Here is a 17,729-nt window from a genome sequence, read left to right on the forward strand (position 1 = left end):
GGTTGTTGTTTTTCTAATGCGGGTACACTCGTGTTTAAACTGATAACATTCTAAATAGAACCGGGCAAAACAATATTGTGACATCTGTCTTTAAATGCCTTCCACAGATCTGACTTTGGGCACGATGTCCTTTTGACATTTGACCTTAAGTATGGTGCCCCCTGTGGTGAAAGTAGAGACTGCAATGAGTTTTTTTCAAAACTACCAGGTTTCTTGAAATTGTGTAATGTTGTTTGATTAGTTTGAGAAATTGGAGCCAAAAAGGTCAATTATATTTTGCTATATTTATAGTGTACCCCATTGTGACCCCAGACTCATTTGTTTATACATAATAACAATAATCAGGTGTAGTCTTTGAGTGAAGCCCTTCTCTTTTTATTATTATTAATCTTGTCTTATGTTTTTTTTTGGCAACAATTTTGCACTAATAACCCAAATCAGTGATGAATGCCTGACAAGATTACACAGTAAAATGCTCGAGTCGTCTTCTTTTGTGCAACACTGCCATCTGCTGTTCAATTTGTAGTTGTCATCGTGTGGAATCAAAGCCGTCGTGATGATGATGAGGGTGGTTGGGCCCTCCAGGAGCTGCTATGTGAAGCTTGAGGAGGCCTGCCTTCGTATACCTTAATCCATCTTAATATTAATACTTTCATTTATTCATTGGTCCCTCTGCTTTTCGCAACTTCTTCTAATTGATTGTATATAAAGCCTGAGCCAGAACAAAATTTGTCTTGAGGCCTGACTAGCAAATGCTTTCACATAATATAAGGTTGCATATATTGCCAGCAAATCCCTTTAAATGAGATTGAGATCATATGATTAGTCAAAAAAAAAAAAGTTTGACTAATCTGTGGAAGGCTTAGGTGCTAATAATCATTTGAAGTCATTTGTTAAGATCACCACAGAGATGGTTTTTGATTTTGCACATAAATCCCCCCCCCCCACTGCCAATCATAAGATGCTTGTGGTTTCATTGACACTTACGATAATCCTTGCAAATTTTTGCTCCAGGGGTCACAGAGGTCACTGTCAGTTACTTTATCAGGAGGCCAAAAGTGGTACGAAGGTGCGGAAGGTCTCTGTTTTCACTCTGATATCTGTTTCGGTTACGGAGGCATTAATGAATGACACAAGTCACGGGGGGAACTTCCCTTAAGGGAGCTCAGAGCTTCTGAGAGGTATGTGCAAGCTAACCGCTGCCCATCTTGGGCTTCCGGCTCTGGGGCAACTGAGCACGCCGGTACCCCTCACAGCTCGCAACAGCACCACTATCACCCCACTCCAGACACCGTGCCAGGATACTGTGGTGACACAACTGCGAGCCGCTGTTCCTCCCTTGTCAACAAGACTGATGGATACAGAAAGGATAAGCGGAGATGATAGCACGACTGATTGATATCTAACGACACCACAGAATAACGGGTGCGCAATAAAAAGGTGCGGGGATGATAAAAAAAAAAAGAGAAAAGAAAAGAAAAGAAAACCTCCAGCAGGCAATTAGAGAAGGAAAACACCTGCCGGACAAAATCGGATATGATAGACAGTGTTCATTGGCACATCATTGATGACATGAACACGATGTATTCTTTTGTTATTTACTGCTCCTTGTGAGTTTTAGCTTTATCTGTAGTTTCTTTAGTTGTCAGAGTCTAAAGGTACAAAGCACCCCGTGTTAAATTAGATAGACAAGAGGATAGGTTTGTCAATATAGGACTAATCAATTGCAGTTTATCATCAGTACCAGTATGCTTTCAAGCCACCAGGGGGCAGAACATTTTTCTCCATCCTGTACTGTTTACTGCAGTAGCACAAGGAGCAGACTTAAATTAAACAAGCTAATGATGTTCAATGGGAAAATAATTGACAATCAGGGACAGAAATGGACTCCTATACTATTTCTGGCAAAGTGTCTGTTGAGGAGAGCGAGTGTGTGCTTGTGTTATGGTGAAGTACCGAGCCAGGTTAGAAGTAGGTTTCAAGAGTGTATGTCCGTGTTTCGATCAGAGCCTGCCGAGCACCTTCGGTTGTTAACAATAGACTCCCGTCTGGATGAAGGGAGTGACAGCTCATCGTGAACACCGCTAAAATTGGCACAGTCATTCACACTCTCACTGACCGTGCAACACGCGCACGCACACGCACGCACACGCACACGACTCAAAGGTTTGTACGAAGTCCATCCAGAGAGGGAGACACTTACTTGATGCCAAAGCAGGTGTAGTTTAGTGTGGCCTGCATCAGCAGTGGATATAAAAAGTCTACACACCCCTGTTAAAATGCCAGGTTTTTATTTTATAAAAAGATACCAAATTAATACTGTCAAAGGTTTTTTTTCCCCCAGCATTATTGTGAGCTATCATCTGGACAATTTAAATGGAAAAAATAATACTTTTTTTTTCGAGAGATGGGAAGCAAAGTAAATTTAGCACTTTAGATGATAGCAGTTATTTGATGACTCCAATTTAACATGATTTTCAATGTGATTGGTAAATTCGCCAGTTTTAAGAGGGTGTGCACAATTGTGCAACCACATTATTTCTGTTTATTTTTCAATTCCCCTTGATTAGATTTTTCCCCCAGTTGTACAGGTCACAGGTCAGGTTAATGGTGGAAAAAGTTTTGAAAGTATTATATCTTGATCTCGTTTTTTTTTTACATCACAAATAAACTGTCATTTGAACGTGGTTGTGTAGCTTTTTTTTTTACATTCATTGAAGATGAGTGCAGCAAAGTGTGTGTGCACAAAGCAAATGTGTCTATCTTTGGTGTCATCGCTGAGATGTGTGTTAACAGAGTTGCAGGCAGACCACAGAGCAAGGTTGTAGCATGCTTGTCATCTCTGTGCTGCATAAATGACATGCTGAAAGATTCGGAAGCTAATTCAAGTACCACAGTAAGCTGTTTTGAAGTTCTGGAATTTATTTATTCCATTCAAGCATCATTCATTTATTTCGGTGACATGCAGTAACAGTGTTCTGTCAAACAGAAATGTACAGATTTTTTGTATGTGATTGCAACAAACAAATGATTGTCAATACAATTTACAAATCTACTGTGCGGCTCGTCTTGAGTGTAACAAAAAATGTCCCCATCTTTATGAAGAACCTGCAAAGTTCCGTGGCCTTATCTTCATCTCGACCCTCTTGAAGGAGTACCGTTCACCAGTTCGCCCATCAGTCAGGATGTACCACGTCCCCCAGTAGATACCGTTTGTCACACCGCTGTAGCGCCCCTGGTAGTAGTGCCCGTTCAAGTTGGCGGCCAGGCAGGCGTCAAACCACCAGCCCGCACCGTAGTAGTGACCACAGTTTCCAGCAGCGTAGCGGTCGTGATCTCTGTCGGTGGTGCTGAAAGATCTGCCGTCATGGTTGTAACGTTTGCTGTAGCTCAATGCATTGCCAGCATCACCAGAATACTCACGCGATGTCAGGCGGTACCTGGAGGAGACAGGAAAGATTGGAATGTCAAGATAGTGGCTATGAATTAAGTGTTAGGATTAACGATTATTATTATTATTATTATTATTATTATGTAATTTTTATGTAATTGTATTACTTAATTAATATTATTTTATTGTATTATATTGTATTATTTTATTATTATTTCGTTGTAATTAATGTAATTTAATTAATTATTAGCGATATTTATTAATTATAAGTATTAACAGTGTAGCGTTCAGATGTCAGCTATTCTTTTAACAGTTTTATTATTTGTGGCATTTGGCCTTCGGTGGAGACTTACTTGACTTGAGCCACCACTTAGTATCACTTCGATCACACCATCAACACAATCCTTAAAGCGCAATTTAACAGCACTCAACACATAAGGTCAATATTGATCTAAATATGTGGCAAAAACATACAAATTGTTAAAAAAAAATAAAACAAAAGTTCATCATGCTTACTAGAAATGCTGATTATTAAATATACTTACTGTAATAATGTGTGCAGATGATCATGTGTTTTGCTAGCCAAATTTCACGTAATAAGTTTTGCTCCACCAATCAAAGGAAAGAATAAGGCTACATTATGCTGCATTCGAGGAAGTTGGGAAATCGCATTTATCCCACTCGGACTGTCCCAGTTCCGACTACAAAGCGTTCAAGGAAAATGTAAACAAGAAAGATGGCTGATTTCAATTAATTGTTTGTTGTTCTGGTTAACACAGTCGGTTGAAATCATGTTGGGTTACGTGAAGTTGCTTTTTTTTGAATAACTAATGTTATAATAGATAAATGTTTATAATTGCGACTGGCTGGCAACCAGTTCAGGGTGTACCCCGCCTACTGCACGAAGCCAGCTGGGATAGGCTCCAGTGCGCCCCCGCGACCCTTGTGAGGACAAGCAGGTTAAGAAAATGGATGGATGGATGTTTATAATTGTGTACACTCTAAAAACAGTTGGGTCAAAAAAATTGCCCAACAGATCCTCCACTTGGGTCATTTTCACCCATCATTGGGTCAAAAACTGGGTCATCGATTGTCTACTTGGGTCAATTTTACCCAACTTTCTGCTTTTGTTTATTTCTGTTAAAACAGGGTTATTTTGTATAAAACAATCTAGAAAGTTGGGTCAAATTGACCCATAAAGTGTATTGGTCCATTTTGTATACTTAATTGGGTTACATTTGACCCAATTGTTTTCAGACTGAAACTGGCCAGTGAAGTTGGGGTTCAAGTTCAAAGGGGCGTTCCCGTGCATACTTCCTTCCTGGTATGAAGTCGGAATAGTCCAATTTCCCACCATCCTTGAATGCAGCATTACAGTATTGTGGACCATTCCTCGTGAGGTGAATTTGCAATCTGATTGGTTAAAATAACAGTCGCATTGCTGATAAATTTTAAGTTCCAAAAAAAATCAGACATCCACATCCAACACTGTTAGCAATGCAGCCATGTGAAATGGTCCAAAATGAACAAAATACAAATGTTAATATTTCATATATATACATTATATTATTTTCTCTAGTTTCCCAAAAATGACTTTGACAATGACAATATTTTACCCATCTCATGTAGCTAAGGTTACCAAAATGGATGGATGTTATTTTGTTAGTTTTTTTAATTAAAAAAAAAAATGCCGGGTGTGTGTTTCATAAACAACGTCTGTTGTGCTTCACCTCTGTGCCTCTGCGGCTACTTTGAAGTTGTTGTATGCGGCGTGGCGCCTCTGCTGGTGCCAGTCCTCCAACTCTATACGGAGCTGGTGTTGGCCAGTGGACGTAAGCGTGTGCAGTGCCCCGTTGCCCAGCCAGTGTTCCCCTTGCGGATTGCCAAAGCCCTCCCGGTATTCCCGCCATGTCCTGTTGAAGTCCACTGAGCCGTCCTGACGATTCTGGATCACCGTCCACCCGCCTCCCGTCGTCGCCATGTCACATTTAGCCTGAGCCAAAACAAAGACTTTGATATTCCAAAGCTCGGGTCTAAAAGAAGCAGGGTGCAGCGGGGGTCCGCACGTGTGTTTAATGGGTGCGCTAGATGTGAAATACCTCCAGTGCTGGTCTGTGCAGGTCAGGTTGAATGGTGTAGATGCCGTTCTCTTTGATCCCCAGTCTGTAAATCTCTGCACAGTCCTGAGGATGCAACCTTTCCAAAGGGGCAACTGACAAGCAGAGTTCAATTTCATTCCATGAATTTGTCAAACTATCACTGCATTCAACAATAGTCACGCGGCTTTTTTTTTTTTTTCTGTCAATGTACTAGACGACCTTTTGGTCAAATTACCGGTAGTCTTTTTTTCTATTAGATCTTTGTGTGTGAATGCTGAGGGATTCGGACATCTTAATGAAATTTCAAAACAAAGAAAAACAAATGATGAGGACTATAATGCCATCACTTTATAAAGGGGTCAAGAAAGAGCTCATTAATTTTTGGATAACGGTGAGTTTACATGAAAAGTTTTTTCACTGTTTAATCATGGCGTCAATGGAATAGTCCATATACCATAAGAACCATAATTACACCACTGTAATTAATTTCACCACCAATCTCTTCCATCAACCCCCAGGAACCAATTAGTGAGCGGCTAAAAATATATATTCTTTTAACCACATTAAAGAGGAGGTTTAAAACATTCTTAAGCATCAAAATCACTTTATTCAATGTGCAATTTATATTAATAATAATAATAATAATATTTATTTATTTATTTATTTTTGTAAATTTTCTAAAAAAAAATTCATCTATGTGATGCTCTTCCTGTCTGCATGCCTATTTGCTCTTATTGCTACTGGAAGTCAAGTTTAAGTCTAAATCCGCCCATTTGTATCCGTCTCAGAGGACGGCCATTTTGCCTTGTACTGCCATTTGCTGTCGACTGAAAATGACATCATAGTGCCTAAAGGCCTCATGTCATGTCCCGACACGGCTCACCTGTTTTCTGGATTTGGTCATGTGACGTTCGCAAGATGAGCCCTTGGCACTGTGATACCATATATGCTGAATACAGACTCAACATCATAGCATGGACTGAATACTTTAAATGCGGTATTTGTATTTATTTTAGTCTCGTTTATAACTTGTGCTTTAAAGGAGTTACCTGTCGGAGGATGATGTGTAATGCTCTTGAGGAAAAGAAGCAGGTCTTTCTCCCTCTCTCTTCCCACGGTTGCACCCTCTGTCAACGCAGAGACATATTTGGTTATCAGTATGCTGTATCGCTCAGGTCACGCAGCTCTATTTAAATGTAACTCGTGTCATGAGGCATAAAATCGGTGTCCGTGCACATGTGGACATTTGTTTTCGTCCTTCCTCATATGGTTAAATTCTGATGCACTCACCTATGACTGACACTATGGCCTCACTGTGTGTGTGTGTGTGTGTGTGCGTGTGTGTGAGGGGAGGGGGGGGGGGGGGCACCAGCATGTGTGTTTGTTCACCCATCTGTGTGTGTTGTAGACGAGGGGGCGCATATAAATGTGCGGTGCTAACCCAGTCGTTTAGCCATCGCCCCGAGGGCCTGGCTGTGACAGTGGAGGTCACACTCTGTCAGCACGGCTGCCATTAGCGCCAGGATGGCCCCCAGTGAGTTGCTGTCCTGGCCAATCCAAGCTCCTCCCGTTTCCTGGAGAGACAGCATGCAGCGCTGCAGCTGAACCAGGCGCTCCTTAATCACACCTCCGTCCTGCAAAGGCAGTGGCCATATTCTCTTTACGGAGAAAGTGTACTGGATGTCATTTGTTATGATTATGCATGCAGGCAACGTTTGAGTGCTTAACCAAGGTTATTTTAGTTAATGAACACTAACTGGAAAAAGTACAACAAAAATGCAAAAAACAATTTTGTCAACGAAATTTAAAAAGAAAAGCTTAAAAAAAAACGAAAACTAGCTGAAACTGCATTTTACATTTACAAAACTAACTAAAACTAACTATAATTATAGTAAAAATGTCCTTAGTTTTTATCTTTGGTAATTAATTTAATACATGTATTTACATACATACTTTGAGGTTGATTTTAAATGTGATTTTAAGTCCATTTGCGATATTACCCGGAATAAGGACGTTTGAAAGTGCGTCATAGCAAAGTGACGCCTTCTAGCAGCCGCCAATAGAAAAGCGCCTTCAGATGACGTCGCTCGTAGGCAACAATTTTGCGTGCTTGACTTTTGGCTCCCGAAATGCAAAAGAAATGCGTTACTTTTTTCATTCCAACAGAACCACCCAGAAAAGTAATTAAAACTAACAAAATAAAATAAAAAACGAAATAAAAACGAACTAAGATGAAAATTTTACAACTAAAATAATATCCCTGGTGCTAACTGACATTCAAAACCGAGTGTGATTGTTTTGTGTCACTCTCAGTCTCGTCTCTTAATACATCAACCGCGGTGTCCCTCGTCCACCTGTTGTCGCTCGAGCTCAACACAAAGCAAACAATGAGGACTTTTCCGACGCACAACTAATTTTATCCTTCCACCCACCGCTATTAGGTGGCGCTAAATTTAGTGGGCCTTCTGTCCCATGAGACCAGACCTGCCTGGTCTACGAGTACGACTCAGCATCCAAGAACTTCCTTGGCAATGTAAGACTTACAAAAGTGAAGCTGTCACTCACCTGTGGCTGAACCTGCGTGAGGTCCGGCCTGTGCTCCACCTTCCAAGGAGCATCTGAGATGGCCGGAAGTGAGACCCCCTTCCTGCAGGCCTGTTGACCCACACATGTGCCGGTTCCCATTCCAGTAGCGGGCGGGTGGGGTGCTGCCACCAGATTGTCCCTGCAGGGAGGCTGTGTGCAGGCTGACGATGCCTGACGGGAGAGCAACGCTCCCGCACACAGTGACAACAGAGCAAGCATGCCCAATGAACCGAGAGGGAACATGAGTAAACGCAGATGTTGCTCCTGCAGGCCGCAGGTGACGTTTGACCAACTTGGGAGGTGTCTGTCCTGTTCTTGATCTCTTCAAACTTCTACTTGTCACATTTCAGGAAGTGGCTCTTCATGTAGTGTTTTGCTGGATTATCCTTTGATTTTATATCTTTCTGTTGCTGTCCTCCTGTGCCCCGTTTGCTACAATTGATTCTGTCATCTCTCTTTTGTCTTTCTTCTGCTGCTCAGCGCATGTCAGTCTTGGTCATCCTCTTTCTCCTGCTCTCACTCTGCTTTGGCTCAGATTCCTAGATAGCTGCCGCACTCTTTGCTGTGTGACACGGACTAATGCACCCACCCCCCTGTTACACACACACACGTTTGTTTTGCTATCTTTGTGGGGCCATCTCATTGACATGATGCATTTCCTAGCCCCTTCCCCTAACCCCAACCGTCAAAAATGGTTGCCTACCCCTTATTCCTTACCCTAACCTTAACCATAACCCAATTCAAACCTAAACTCTAAAACCAAGTCTTGACCCTCAAAAAGAGGTCTAAACTTGTGGGGCCCAGCAAAATGGCCCCACATAAACGGGTGGGCCCCACAACTCTGTGAAATCCCAGAATGTTGGCCCCACTATGTAACAAAAACAAGACCACACACACACACACGCACGCATCCGAAATTGTCTATGGGTTATAAACTTTTACATTTTCACACAATTTTACAGTAGAAGACATTAGTAGCCCATATCGGTGAGGCTCTAGTTGAAAGTGATTTATTTCCAACGATCCCGCACTAAAGGGCATGAACCATGCCTCGTATCTATACTGGGGATGAAGAAGTGCAGCAGATGCGTCAAGAATGTGGCTCTATTAGCCTCGTCCTTTGTGACATCTGACTCACCTTTTATGGTGCAGTGTTTGTGTTGACAAACGGAGTTCCGAGGAGGTCATAAACACTTGAATAGGTGAGGGGAGGCAGGAATTTCACCACAAACACCAAGTTGAGCCAGTCAGAAAGTGTTCTGCACAACAACTGGAAAGAGGTACACGCTCGCTAACAAGGTGCACAATCAAGGGACAACCAGTAGTGACACACTGTCATTCAGTTGGAGAAGAAGAATCAGTCAAGATTTATTTGAGACAGAAAATAAATAAAAATACTGGTAGAGACCCCTTATTTCCCTCAAGATATGTTATGTACATGTTTATGTTTAGACACATTTTATAACCATTTGTAGCTAGCCACAGATGGCCAAGTATGGACTTTTAACACTGCAGTAGTATTTTATTTTAAACATGGTCACACAATATCAGTTTCTTATTTTCATAAAAGTCCCTCAAAACACAAAAAAAAAAAGTTTTGTTTTTGTTATGAAAATTACCTAGTAGGCAATGTAGGAAACTTAGTACACAATCAAACCAAAAAAAGCAATGAATCTTAAGTAAGTGGGCATTGCCACCAAGTGGTGGGTGATGATATTTGTTTGTTTTTCATTCAATCAGTGCAAACTATCACAATGTTATAATTCTAACATTAACAACTGCAATAAAAACTAAGAAACAATGGAAAACATTTTTATTATTATTTAAACTTTTTTAAGCATACCGGTATATGTATGATACAAAAATCAGGCAATCCGATTCAGGGTTTAACAAAAAGCATACAACAATCAAATAAAAGTAAATTATATAGAGAATTAAGATAAGAAAAAAAAGAAATATAGATACAAATATTACAGTAATTACATTCCAAACACATAAGAGACATTAAAAAAAGAAAGAAAATAAATCCAACATATCCTAGCAGCGCTCCTGCATGCATGATTGTTTGCATATCAATGAGGTATTTTAAAAATATTTATGCATGAATAGCAACTAACAATGGAGCACGTTAAAATGGTAACAGGTTGCGTGCGGGGCTAGACGTCACTAGCAGTGACGTCGATGTGGGCGGGGTTTCGGAGAAGGAAGTGAAAGGGGAAGCGAAGATCTAAGAGGGGAGTGAGGGCGCATATACTTAGCTCGCTGGTGGGCTAGCCTGATAAAGTGCCAAATTTGTCAAGTGACACTTAGTTGCCGTTTCAGTCTATGATACATTTTGTTTTTAGTTGCCAAAAATCGGTAATTCTGTCACAACAGCGACATCGAGTTAGGCAAAGATTTCGTTGCCGGCGAGTTAGCTAACGAAGCGCCTTGATACGCTGTCAGCGATCGACAATAGCTAGCTGGTTAGCCAGCACATCCCAGCCGGCAAGAAGACGACATCCCGTGTTACAAACGACAAGTAAGTGTGGTCGTTTTACGATAGTGAAATGTGGAATGAAGACAAAGTGTGATTACTGTGCTGGGACTAACGCAAACGGGGAGCTGTTTGTCAAAAACAAGGCCTCCCGTGGGCCCCACTTTATCAAGAAAAACGGCAGGTCCAAGTCGAATATTCGTCAAGATTTTCCATGGAATAGAATGGGGAGGGTATTCGGGCACGAGAACATTGGAATCGCGTCAGTGCATGAATGCTTTAGCAGCGCATTTATTCGGATATGTTTTAACACATTAAACAGAAAAAAACGTGCGTGATTCTGTCCACAGGAAGGCTTGTTTTTCTGTGCATGTCAGATTTATACTGAGATTGCTGTGACTCACTAGAGTTCACGTCGACACACGCTGCTCACGCTGTGCTGGATGACGTGTAGTTGCACAATAATGTACCCGGCTGAAAGACAACACCTGGCAACGATCATGTTTTGGATGCACAAAAACATGTGTCCGTTTGCACTACAAGAAGCTCATGCATAGTGTTGACTTGCTACTTTTCTGATAGAGTCGTTATCATTTGCCATGATTGGTTAGCATGATTAAAGATCACATGCTTTTAGAAAATACACAATCATCGCTTGTGCTCAAACTACAAAGCAGTTTGAAATATTTAAGCCAGTTATCAATAGGGGTGGGAATTTTTGAATGTCTCACGATTCGATCTGATTCCGATTTTTGGGCGTGCTATTTGATTCAGAATCGATTTTCGATTAAGAACGCTTTTTTGATTCAAAATGATTTGATTGACTGATTTTTGCTTCAATCTATAGATGTGCAAGGAATTGTAATGATCTACTCCAGTCTGACTCGCTAATGCTAATTAGCGCGGCACTTTTATCACTCAGAAGAACGGCTCCGCGTTGAAACCCCCCCGCCCCTACTTTTATTGGAATAACTTGATCGTGACTTTTTCCTTCTACTCTCTAATGTGGCTACAACTTAAGTGTATTAGACTATGTAGAACAACACTGCCCCCAAGTGGCCAAATCGGGTACAACATGAACAGCGCTCCAAATAAAGGCACACAGACAAAAAAGGCAAGACAGTATAAATTCATTTAAATAAAATCGATTTTGGGACATTTCAAATCTATTCTGAATCGTACTAAATGAGAATCGCCATTTTTATGAGAATCAATTTTTTTCCCTGTCTTCTTTAAAGTGTCAACTGAAGTCAGCTACTGTTTTTCATAAAACAGTACTCAAGCTTCTGTGACATGAAGTGACAAGGGAAGATTGCTGGAGAGTCTACATGAATGCATTCTACAAATTCAATTTCCTTCACAGAATGAATAAAGTATCTGTATCAGCATGTAACTTTACAACTGAGAAAAATCAGCAAAAATATACAATTTTTTTTGCATGGGGGAATGTTTGGATGTCATTATCTTTGTTTTATGTTGTGATGTGTTAATAAACACACACTAAGTTTTGCCAATTTTTAAAATGGCTATAATGTCTCCTCAAAGTATCTCCTCCTCACCTCTGTGGTGGCAAATAAGAGACTTCTATCAATGATCAGCAATGGCGGGCAAGGAGTCATTAAGCAGGCCAAAACAATATTGCATTAGAACAGAGAAGATGGAGAAGCTAATGCTAATCGCTAATCTATCGTGAAATGTAGAGGTGTAAAGGACCAGAAAAAGTGCTTAGGTGTACTCTTGTATACATTTCACCGAAGTCTGGCTGAAACCACATTAAGGCGGAGAGCAACCAGTTGTGTGAGAATTAGTATTACAATTAATAAGTAGCCGGAGATAACATTTGATTGGAAGAAAATCTTGAATTGAATCCAAATCGTAATGTCAGAAAAATCTTTTACAAAAAAAATCGTTCAGGCATATCTTCTTTATCTCTTGCAAAAATTGGCTAATGTTACAGATGAATTAATCTTCATGAATCGTTTTTGCACGAAAGTGCAAAGACTAACGGGAAAATAATACAGCAGCCAACCTGCTTTTCAAAACTCTTTCTGTTGAAGTCTCGAAACTTGCTGATAGCTGGCGGTTGAATATGGCAAGGCGCACGTATGAAAGCCAGAGTTCAGTCTGCATATCGTATTTGTGCAGAGATACATTTCCCGATAAGGATACTAACATAGACGGCTTTTGTGTTTGTCACAATCCCCTAAATCTTTATTCAGATATTTGAACTGCTTACTGGTTTCCTCTCTAAAAAGCAAAGTCAATATTCTTGTATTGGACTAAAGATTAAGTACTGGCAAGGAATGTGAGGTGAATGCTGGAATCTAAATGAGAGAGTAAAGATATTTACGGTATGTTTACTCTGTTCTGTACGTTTTTTTTGGGGTTTTTTTTAAAGGGGGAAAAAAGAAGAAAAAGCACACCTTGCCTAATGTGCAACTGCCGTTTGTTACACAATTATCTCAAGATTACTCACTACTGAGACATTTGTTTTAACGGTAGTTTGGCAGCGTCAATCAAAAAATTACTCCTACAAATCTTTCTGCATTGTTGTCAACAGACGGCGTTGTGACATGAAGTAGTTGTAGTAAAGTGTGACTTACTTGGAGAGGAGAGGAGTGTCGTGTCCCTCGTGATTTGTCCCGACAGCTTGCAAAGCACATGACAAGCTTTTCACAGCTGATTGGTCCGAATGCATCAAGCGTCACACGCACGCACGCACATTTACAACTTGCAGCGTGATTTTTTTCCTCACAGGGAACATGGCAAACCTTCTTTTTGTTTTGTTGTTGTTGTTTTTCATATAGCTTTTGAAGAATGACCTCCAGAAAGAAAGTTCTTTTGAAAGTCATTATCCTTGGAGATTCTGGGTGAGTTGTCATTTTATTTTCTTGTTTCGTTGTCGTGTCACATTCTTTACAGATTTATATATTGAAGATGGGGTTGATTTTATAAAAACACTGACATAAGACGTTTCAAGGATTAATACATATTTCATTTATATCCGATTACTTACTTTAACTCATTCACTGCCATTACCGCCTATAAACGTCAAAAATTAATTTTTTCACTTTTGTTAACAATAGAATATGAAACCTAGAATTGTTTTTATTGTACATTTAGAACAGATATGAGATTTGTGATTAATTGCGAGTTAACTAGTGAAGTCATGCGATTAATTACGATTAAAAACTTTAATTGCCTGACGCCCCGAATTTTGTAATAATCTTTTTTTCTTCTTTTTTTGTAATTGATTGACTGCCATTGATGGCTATAAACGTCAAAAATTCATTTGAACTATTTCTATTAGTTTAACACCCCCCCACTTTTGTTTTTTTAGTGTACATTTGGAACAGTTGTAAACGTTGTGATTAATCGGGAGTTAATTAGTGAAGTCATGCGATTAATTACAATTAAAAATTTGAATTTCCTCTTGCCCCTAATTTTAAATAATCTTTTTTTTAATGAATTTATGGCAGTAAATGAGTTAATAGTGATTCATATTTTCTTCATAATCGAGCAGCCCTAGGCTGCACCGTGATTGGTCATTCGTTACCTGAGCAATGTGATGTCATTGTCAGTCGACAGCAAGTTGCAAAATGGCTGCCCCCAGAGATGGCTACAAACGAGTGGGAAAGATTTGACCTCCAACCTAACTAAAATGTGTACCCCAAGTTGAAACTACTGCTTTGTTAAATCGCCTTCATTCGTAACGACGTCGTTGAGTGTTTTTGACGTTTATCAGAACGGCACATACAATAGCGCGTCATGTGCTGTCCTGCTGTCTGTCATGTCCCACCAGCGTTGGAAAGACGTCCCTCATGAACCAGTATGTGAACAAAAAGTTCAGCAACCAGTACAAAGCTACAATCGGCGCAGACTTTCTGACCAAGGAGGTGATGGTGGACGACCGACTTGTTACCATGCAGGTTCGTGACATTCGATTTGATTCCCGTCAACACCGTAACCCGATCCCGCCGCGTAACAATTTTTCCTTCCTCAGATTTGGGACACCGCGGGCCAGGAGAGGTTCCAGTCGTTGGGTGTGGCATTCTACCGTGGAGCGGATTGTTGCGTGCTGGTGTTTGACGTGACCGCACCCAACACCTTCAAAACTCTGGACAGCTGGAGGGACGAGTTTCTGATCCAGGCCAGCCCCCGAGACCCAGAGAACTTCCCCTTTGTTGTGCTCGGCAATAAGATCGACTTGGAGAACAGACAGGTAGACATTAATTATGGATGATGTCATCCACCTCAGTGTTGGCCAGACTACAACAAATGTTCAAATGCGCTCATTTTCAAAGTTTAAAGTGTTCCAGTGGAATAAACTGGAATTTGTGGGAATAAACCAGAATTTATTTTTTTTGCTATTGTTTTGCATGCATTTCCACTAATGGCTAAACAAAACATGTATATGTATGCTTGTCATTTACTGAATTCCCCACTGGGCATTAGCCAAGGCGGTATGATAACCAAGAGCAAAAACAAAAACAAAAAAGTTACAGTTTCATGATATTAAAATGACCTCTTTTAAAAAATAAAATAAAAATTTGGTTAAATAAAACTGCATTTTCCACTGAACACAATTTATTATTTTTTTTAACAAAATATTAAACATTTGGTACGGATAAAATGTATACCGTTTAAATAAATATTAACATTCGTCATCTGTTTTAATTTTTCTTAGTAAGTCACTATGTTTCCATTAGTCCCGGGGGCTACTCATGTTGTCCTTGGGGCTAACTAATACCCACTGGCACCATTTTTAAAGCACAATATGCATGAATCAAAGGAGCAAAAAGGCATCCACGTTTTTAGTGTCTCTGTGCAACTACTCACTCCTCCCCTCTCTGCCTCAGAAGAAGAGACGATCGGAAGCTTGTTTACTCAACTTTGCAAGCAGCCAATCATATTGTGCCCTGCTTACAAGTCCTCTCAGAAGCTGAGAAAAATATATAATTTTTAGTAGCATTAGTGGTTATTGAAACTGTGACTTTTTGAACAATTATACCGTCAAACTGATCATTAGCTAATGCCTATTTGTAAAGCTTAATTTGCTATGCAAATTTACCAGAAGTTTGGGGGAACATTTTCCACCCCTTTACAACCCGACGGCTGCTTGACTTCAGCAATCAGCGCAAGTGCAGTTGAGGAAAGGAAGAACTGCTGAATGCCCAAAACTCTTCCTGCTTTTTAGATTAGTTGTTGGAACAACCTTGAAGTCCAGCTTAATTGTAAATATTGGATTTAGGCGCCACCGAAAGAATGTAAGCGTATTTTGACTACCACGCAGACGCAGTGTGATTTGAGAGTGCATCGTTGTCGGTCTCTATACGTGCCTTGACTAATCGCAATTGACTGACGGCCAATCTGGTCAACTAGGATAGATTAAAGCTACCCCTTGAGAGGATAAACAGTTTAGAAAATGGAAGGATGTGTGACTGCACGGGGAGGGAACAATGCGTGTCGGGCGTTAACGCCACATTCGGTGCCGATTAGCCATTGTTTTCACACAAGCCCTTTCTTCACGTCGCCTCACAGGTAACCACCAAAAGGGCTCAGGCGTGGTGCCAGAGTAAGAACAACATTCCCTACTTTGAGACCAGCGCCAAAGAAGCCATCAACGTCGAGCAGGCTTTCCAGACGATCGCACGCAACGCCCTCAAACAGGTGAGCGGCAGCGAGATGCGGGATTTGCGGCGCCCTCAGACGTCATTTTCTTTTGAGCAGACCAGAAATGGCAGCGAGTATTGATTCCACTTCTGCACTTATGTGAAAGGGATTTATGGATTCTGTGGGCTTGTTGGGAATACCTCGTTATAAAACAGCTGTGATTTTAATCTGTAAAGCACTTTTGAGTTGCAATCCGTGTGCGAAATGCGCATTATAAATAAAGTTTTGATCGATGGACTTTGTTTGTGCCGTGCAGGAGACGGAGGTGGAGCCGTATAACGACTTCCCGGAGCCCATAAAACTGGATCGGAACGACAGACCGAAGCAACCGGGAGGCGGCAGCTGCTGCTGAGGGACGACCGGCAACATCTCCTCTCTTGGTTCTCGGCGGATCGGTCACCTCACCCGTACCTCGCTCCCAGGGAAATGCCCTTCCCTGCAAGTCTTCCTCCTTCATTTCATCCTCCTCACGCAATAAGAAGCCACTCACGGATGTACCGCCTCCCACTCTCTCTCTCTCTCTTCAATTCCAACGAATTGTGATAAACTTGGTGTCCGAAGAACACACAAGAGGAGAACAGCGCCCCCCACTGGCACTCCGCAGTGAGCCATCAACTTGTTGGACCGGATGACGGCACCAATGTTGAAACCAATTGGGAACATAACTGGACTGGTTGATGCTTCGTAATGTGTGATGTTGGCTAAGCTCAGCATCCCAAGAAGCCTATTAGCTCTTTCTCTTCTCTTTCCATTGCCTGTTAAAAGTAATCGTCTTGAACTATATGTATACATATATATATATAAATTACATATATATATTTGAATTGGAGGATGTTACATCTCAAGCCAATCTGAAACATGTTTTGTTTTGTTTTGCACTTTCTTTGCCTTTATATGTTCTAAATGTAGAGGGATGACTGATTTTGGGCAACGTCTGCCATTAAATATGCCTTTCCTTTGAGGGTAATCTCTATTTCTTGTCACTTTTTCCCTGTTAAAATTCCCCCATTGAACACGTTGATTGTATGGGCCCCTCCAGTATAGACTTTTAACTGCTTCTCACTTCTGCAAATAATACACTCATTGAACCGCTCCTTTTTACTGTTCTTTGTGTTTATCTTTCAATGCTACCAAATGTCTAAATATTGGTCACCCACGTCTCTCTCCTCACGTATCTGCTTGTAGCTCAGGTCGGCCAAGTTCTTCATATTTTTTTAATGGATTCTGTGTTACGGTGTGTAGACAAGTCCGAGGCTTGACAAGTCCGAGGCTGGTGGATGGAAACAAAATATCAAAATATCCATCGTTCTGCCGTGGTATTATTCCTTTTCCTTATAGAAACAAAATCACTGCAATGCCAATAATGTTGTCGATGGGAATTTGAACGTCAAATAAAACTCTTGAATATAGCTGCACTAATACTCTATTGGTCTTGAAAAGATTGTCACCTGGGGTAATTACAGTGTATGTATAAAAACGAACAGCACATTTAAGTGTGTAATCA

At 40.8% G+C, this 17,729-nt stretch overlaps 2 protein-coding genes across 2 annotated transcripts; one reads left to right on the plus strand and one right to left on the minus strand.

The window, feature by feature from the left end:
* Positions 1–3,023: 3,023 nt before the first annotated feature.
* On the minus strand, positions 3,024–8,596 carry LOC147167187 (fibrinogen-like protein 1). The gene is made up of 6 exons (XM_086087057.1): positions 8,056–8,596; positions 6,932–7,124; positions 6,540–6,617; positions 5,491–5,603; positions 5,122–5,384; positions 3,024–3,440 (listed from the first exon to the last, which is right to left on the minus strand). The coding sequence occupies exons 1-6, from the start codon at positions 8,317–8,319 to the stop codon at positions 3,098–3,100; spliced, it is 1,254 nt and encodes a 417-aa protein (XP_085943183.1). The 5' UTR covers positions 8,320–8,596; the 3' UTR covers positions 3,024–3,097.
* A 1,669-nt stretch (positions 8,597–10,265) lies between these two features.
* LOC147167188 (ras-related protein rab7-like) lies at positions 10,266–17,634 on the plus strand. Its single transcript, XM_086087058.1, has 6 exons — positions 10,266–10,597; positions 13,360–13,422; positions 14,355–14,481; positions 14,556–14,774; positions 16,094–16,222; positions 16,482–17,634. The coding sequence occupies exons 2-6, from the start codon at positions 13,370–13,372 to the stop codon at positions 16,575–16,577; spliced, it is 624 nt and encodes a 207-aa protein (XP_085943184.1). The 5' UTR covers positions 10,266–10,597; positions 13,360–13,369; the 3' UTR covers positions 16,578–17,634.
* The last annotated feature ends 95 nt before the right edge of the window (positions 17,635–17,729 follow it).

This window comes from Leptonotus elevatus, chromosome 10 (assembly GCF_054856555.1).
Source record: "Leptonotus elevatus isolate MCC_2025b chromosome 10, RoL_Lele_1.0, whole genome shotgun sequence".
Lineage (NCBI taxonomy): Eukaryota > Metazoa > Chordata > Actinopteri > Syngnathiformes > Syngnathidae > Leptonotus > Leptonotus elevatus.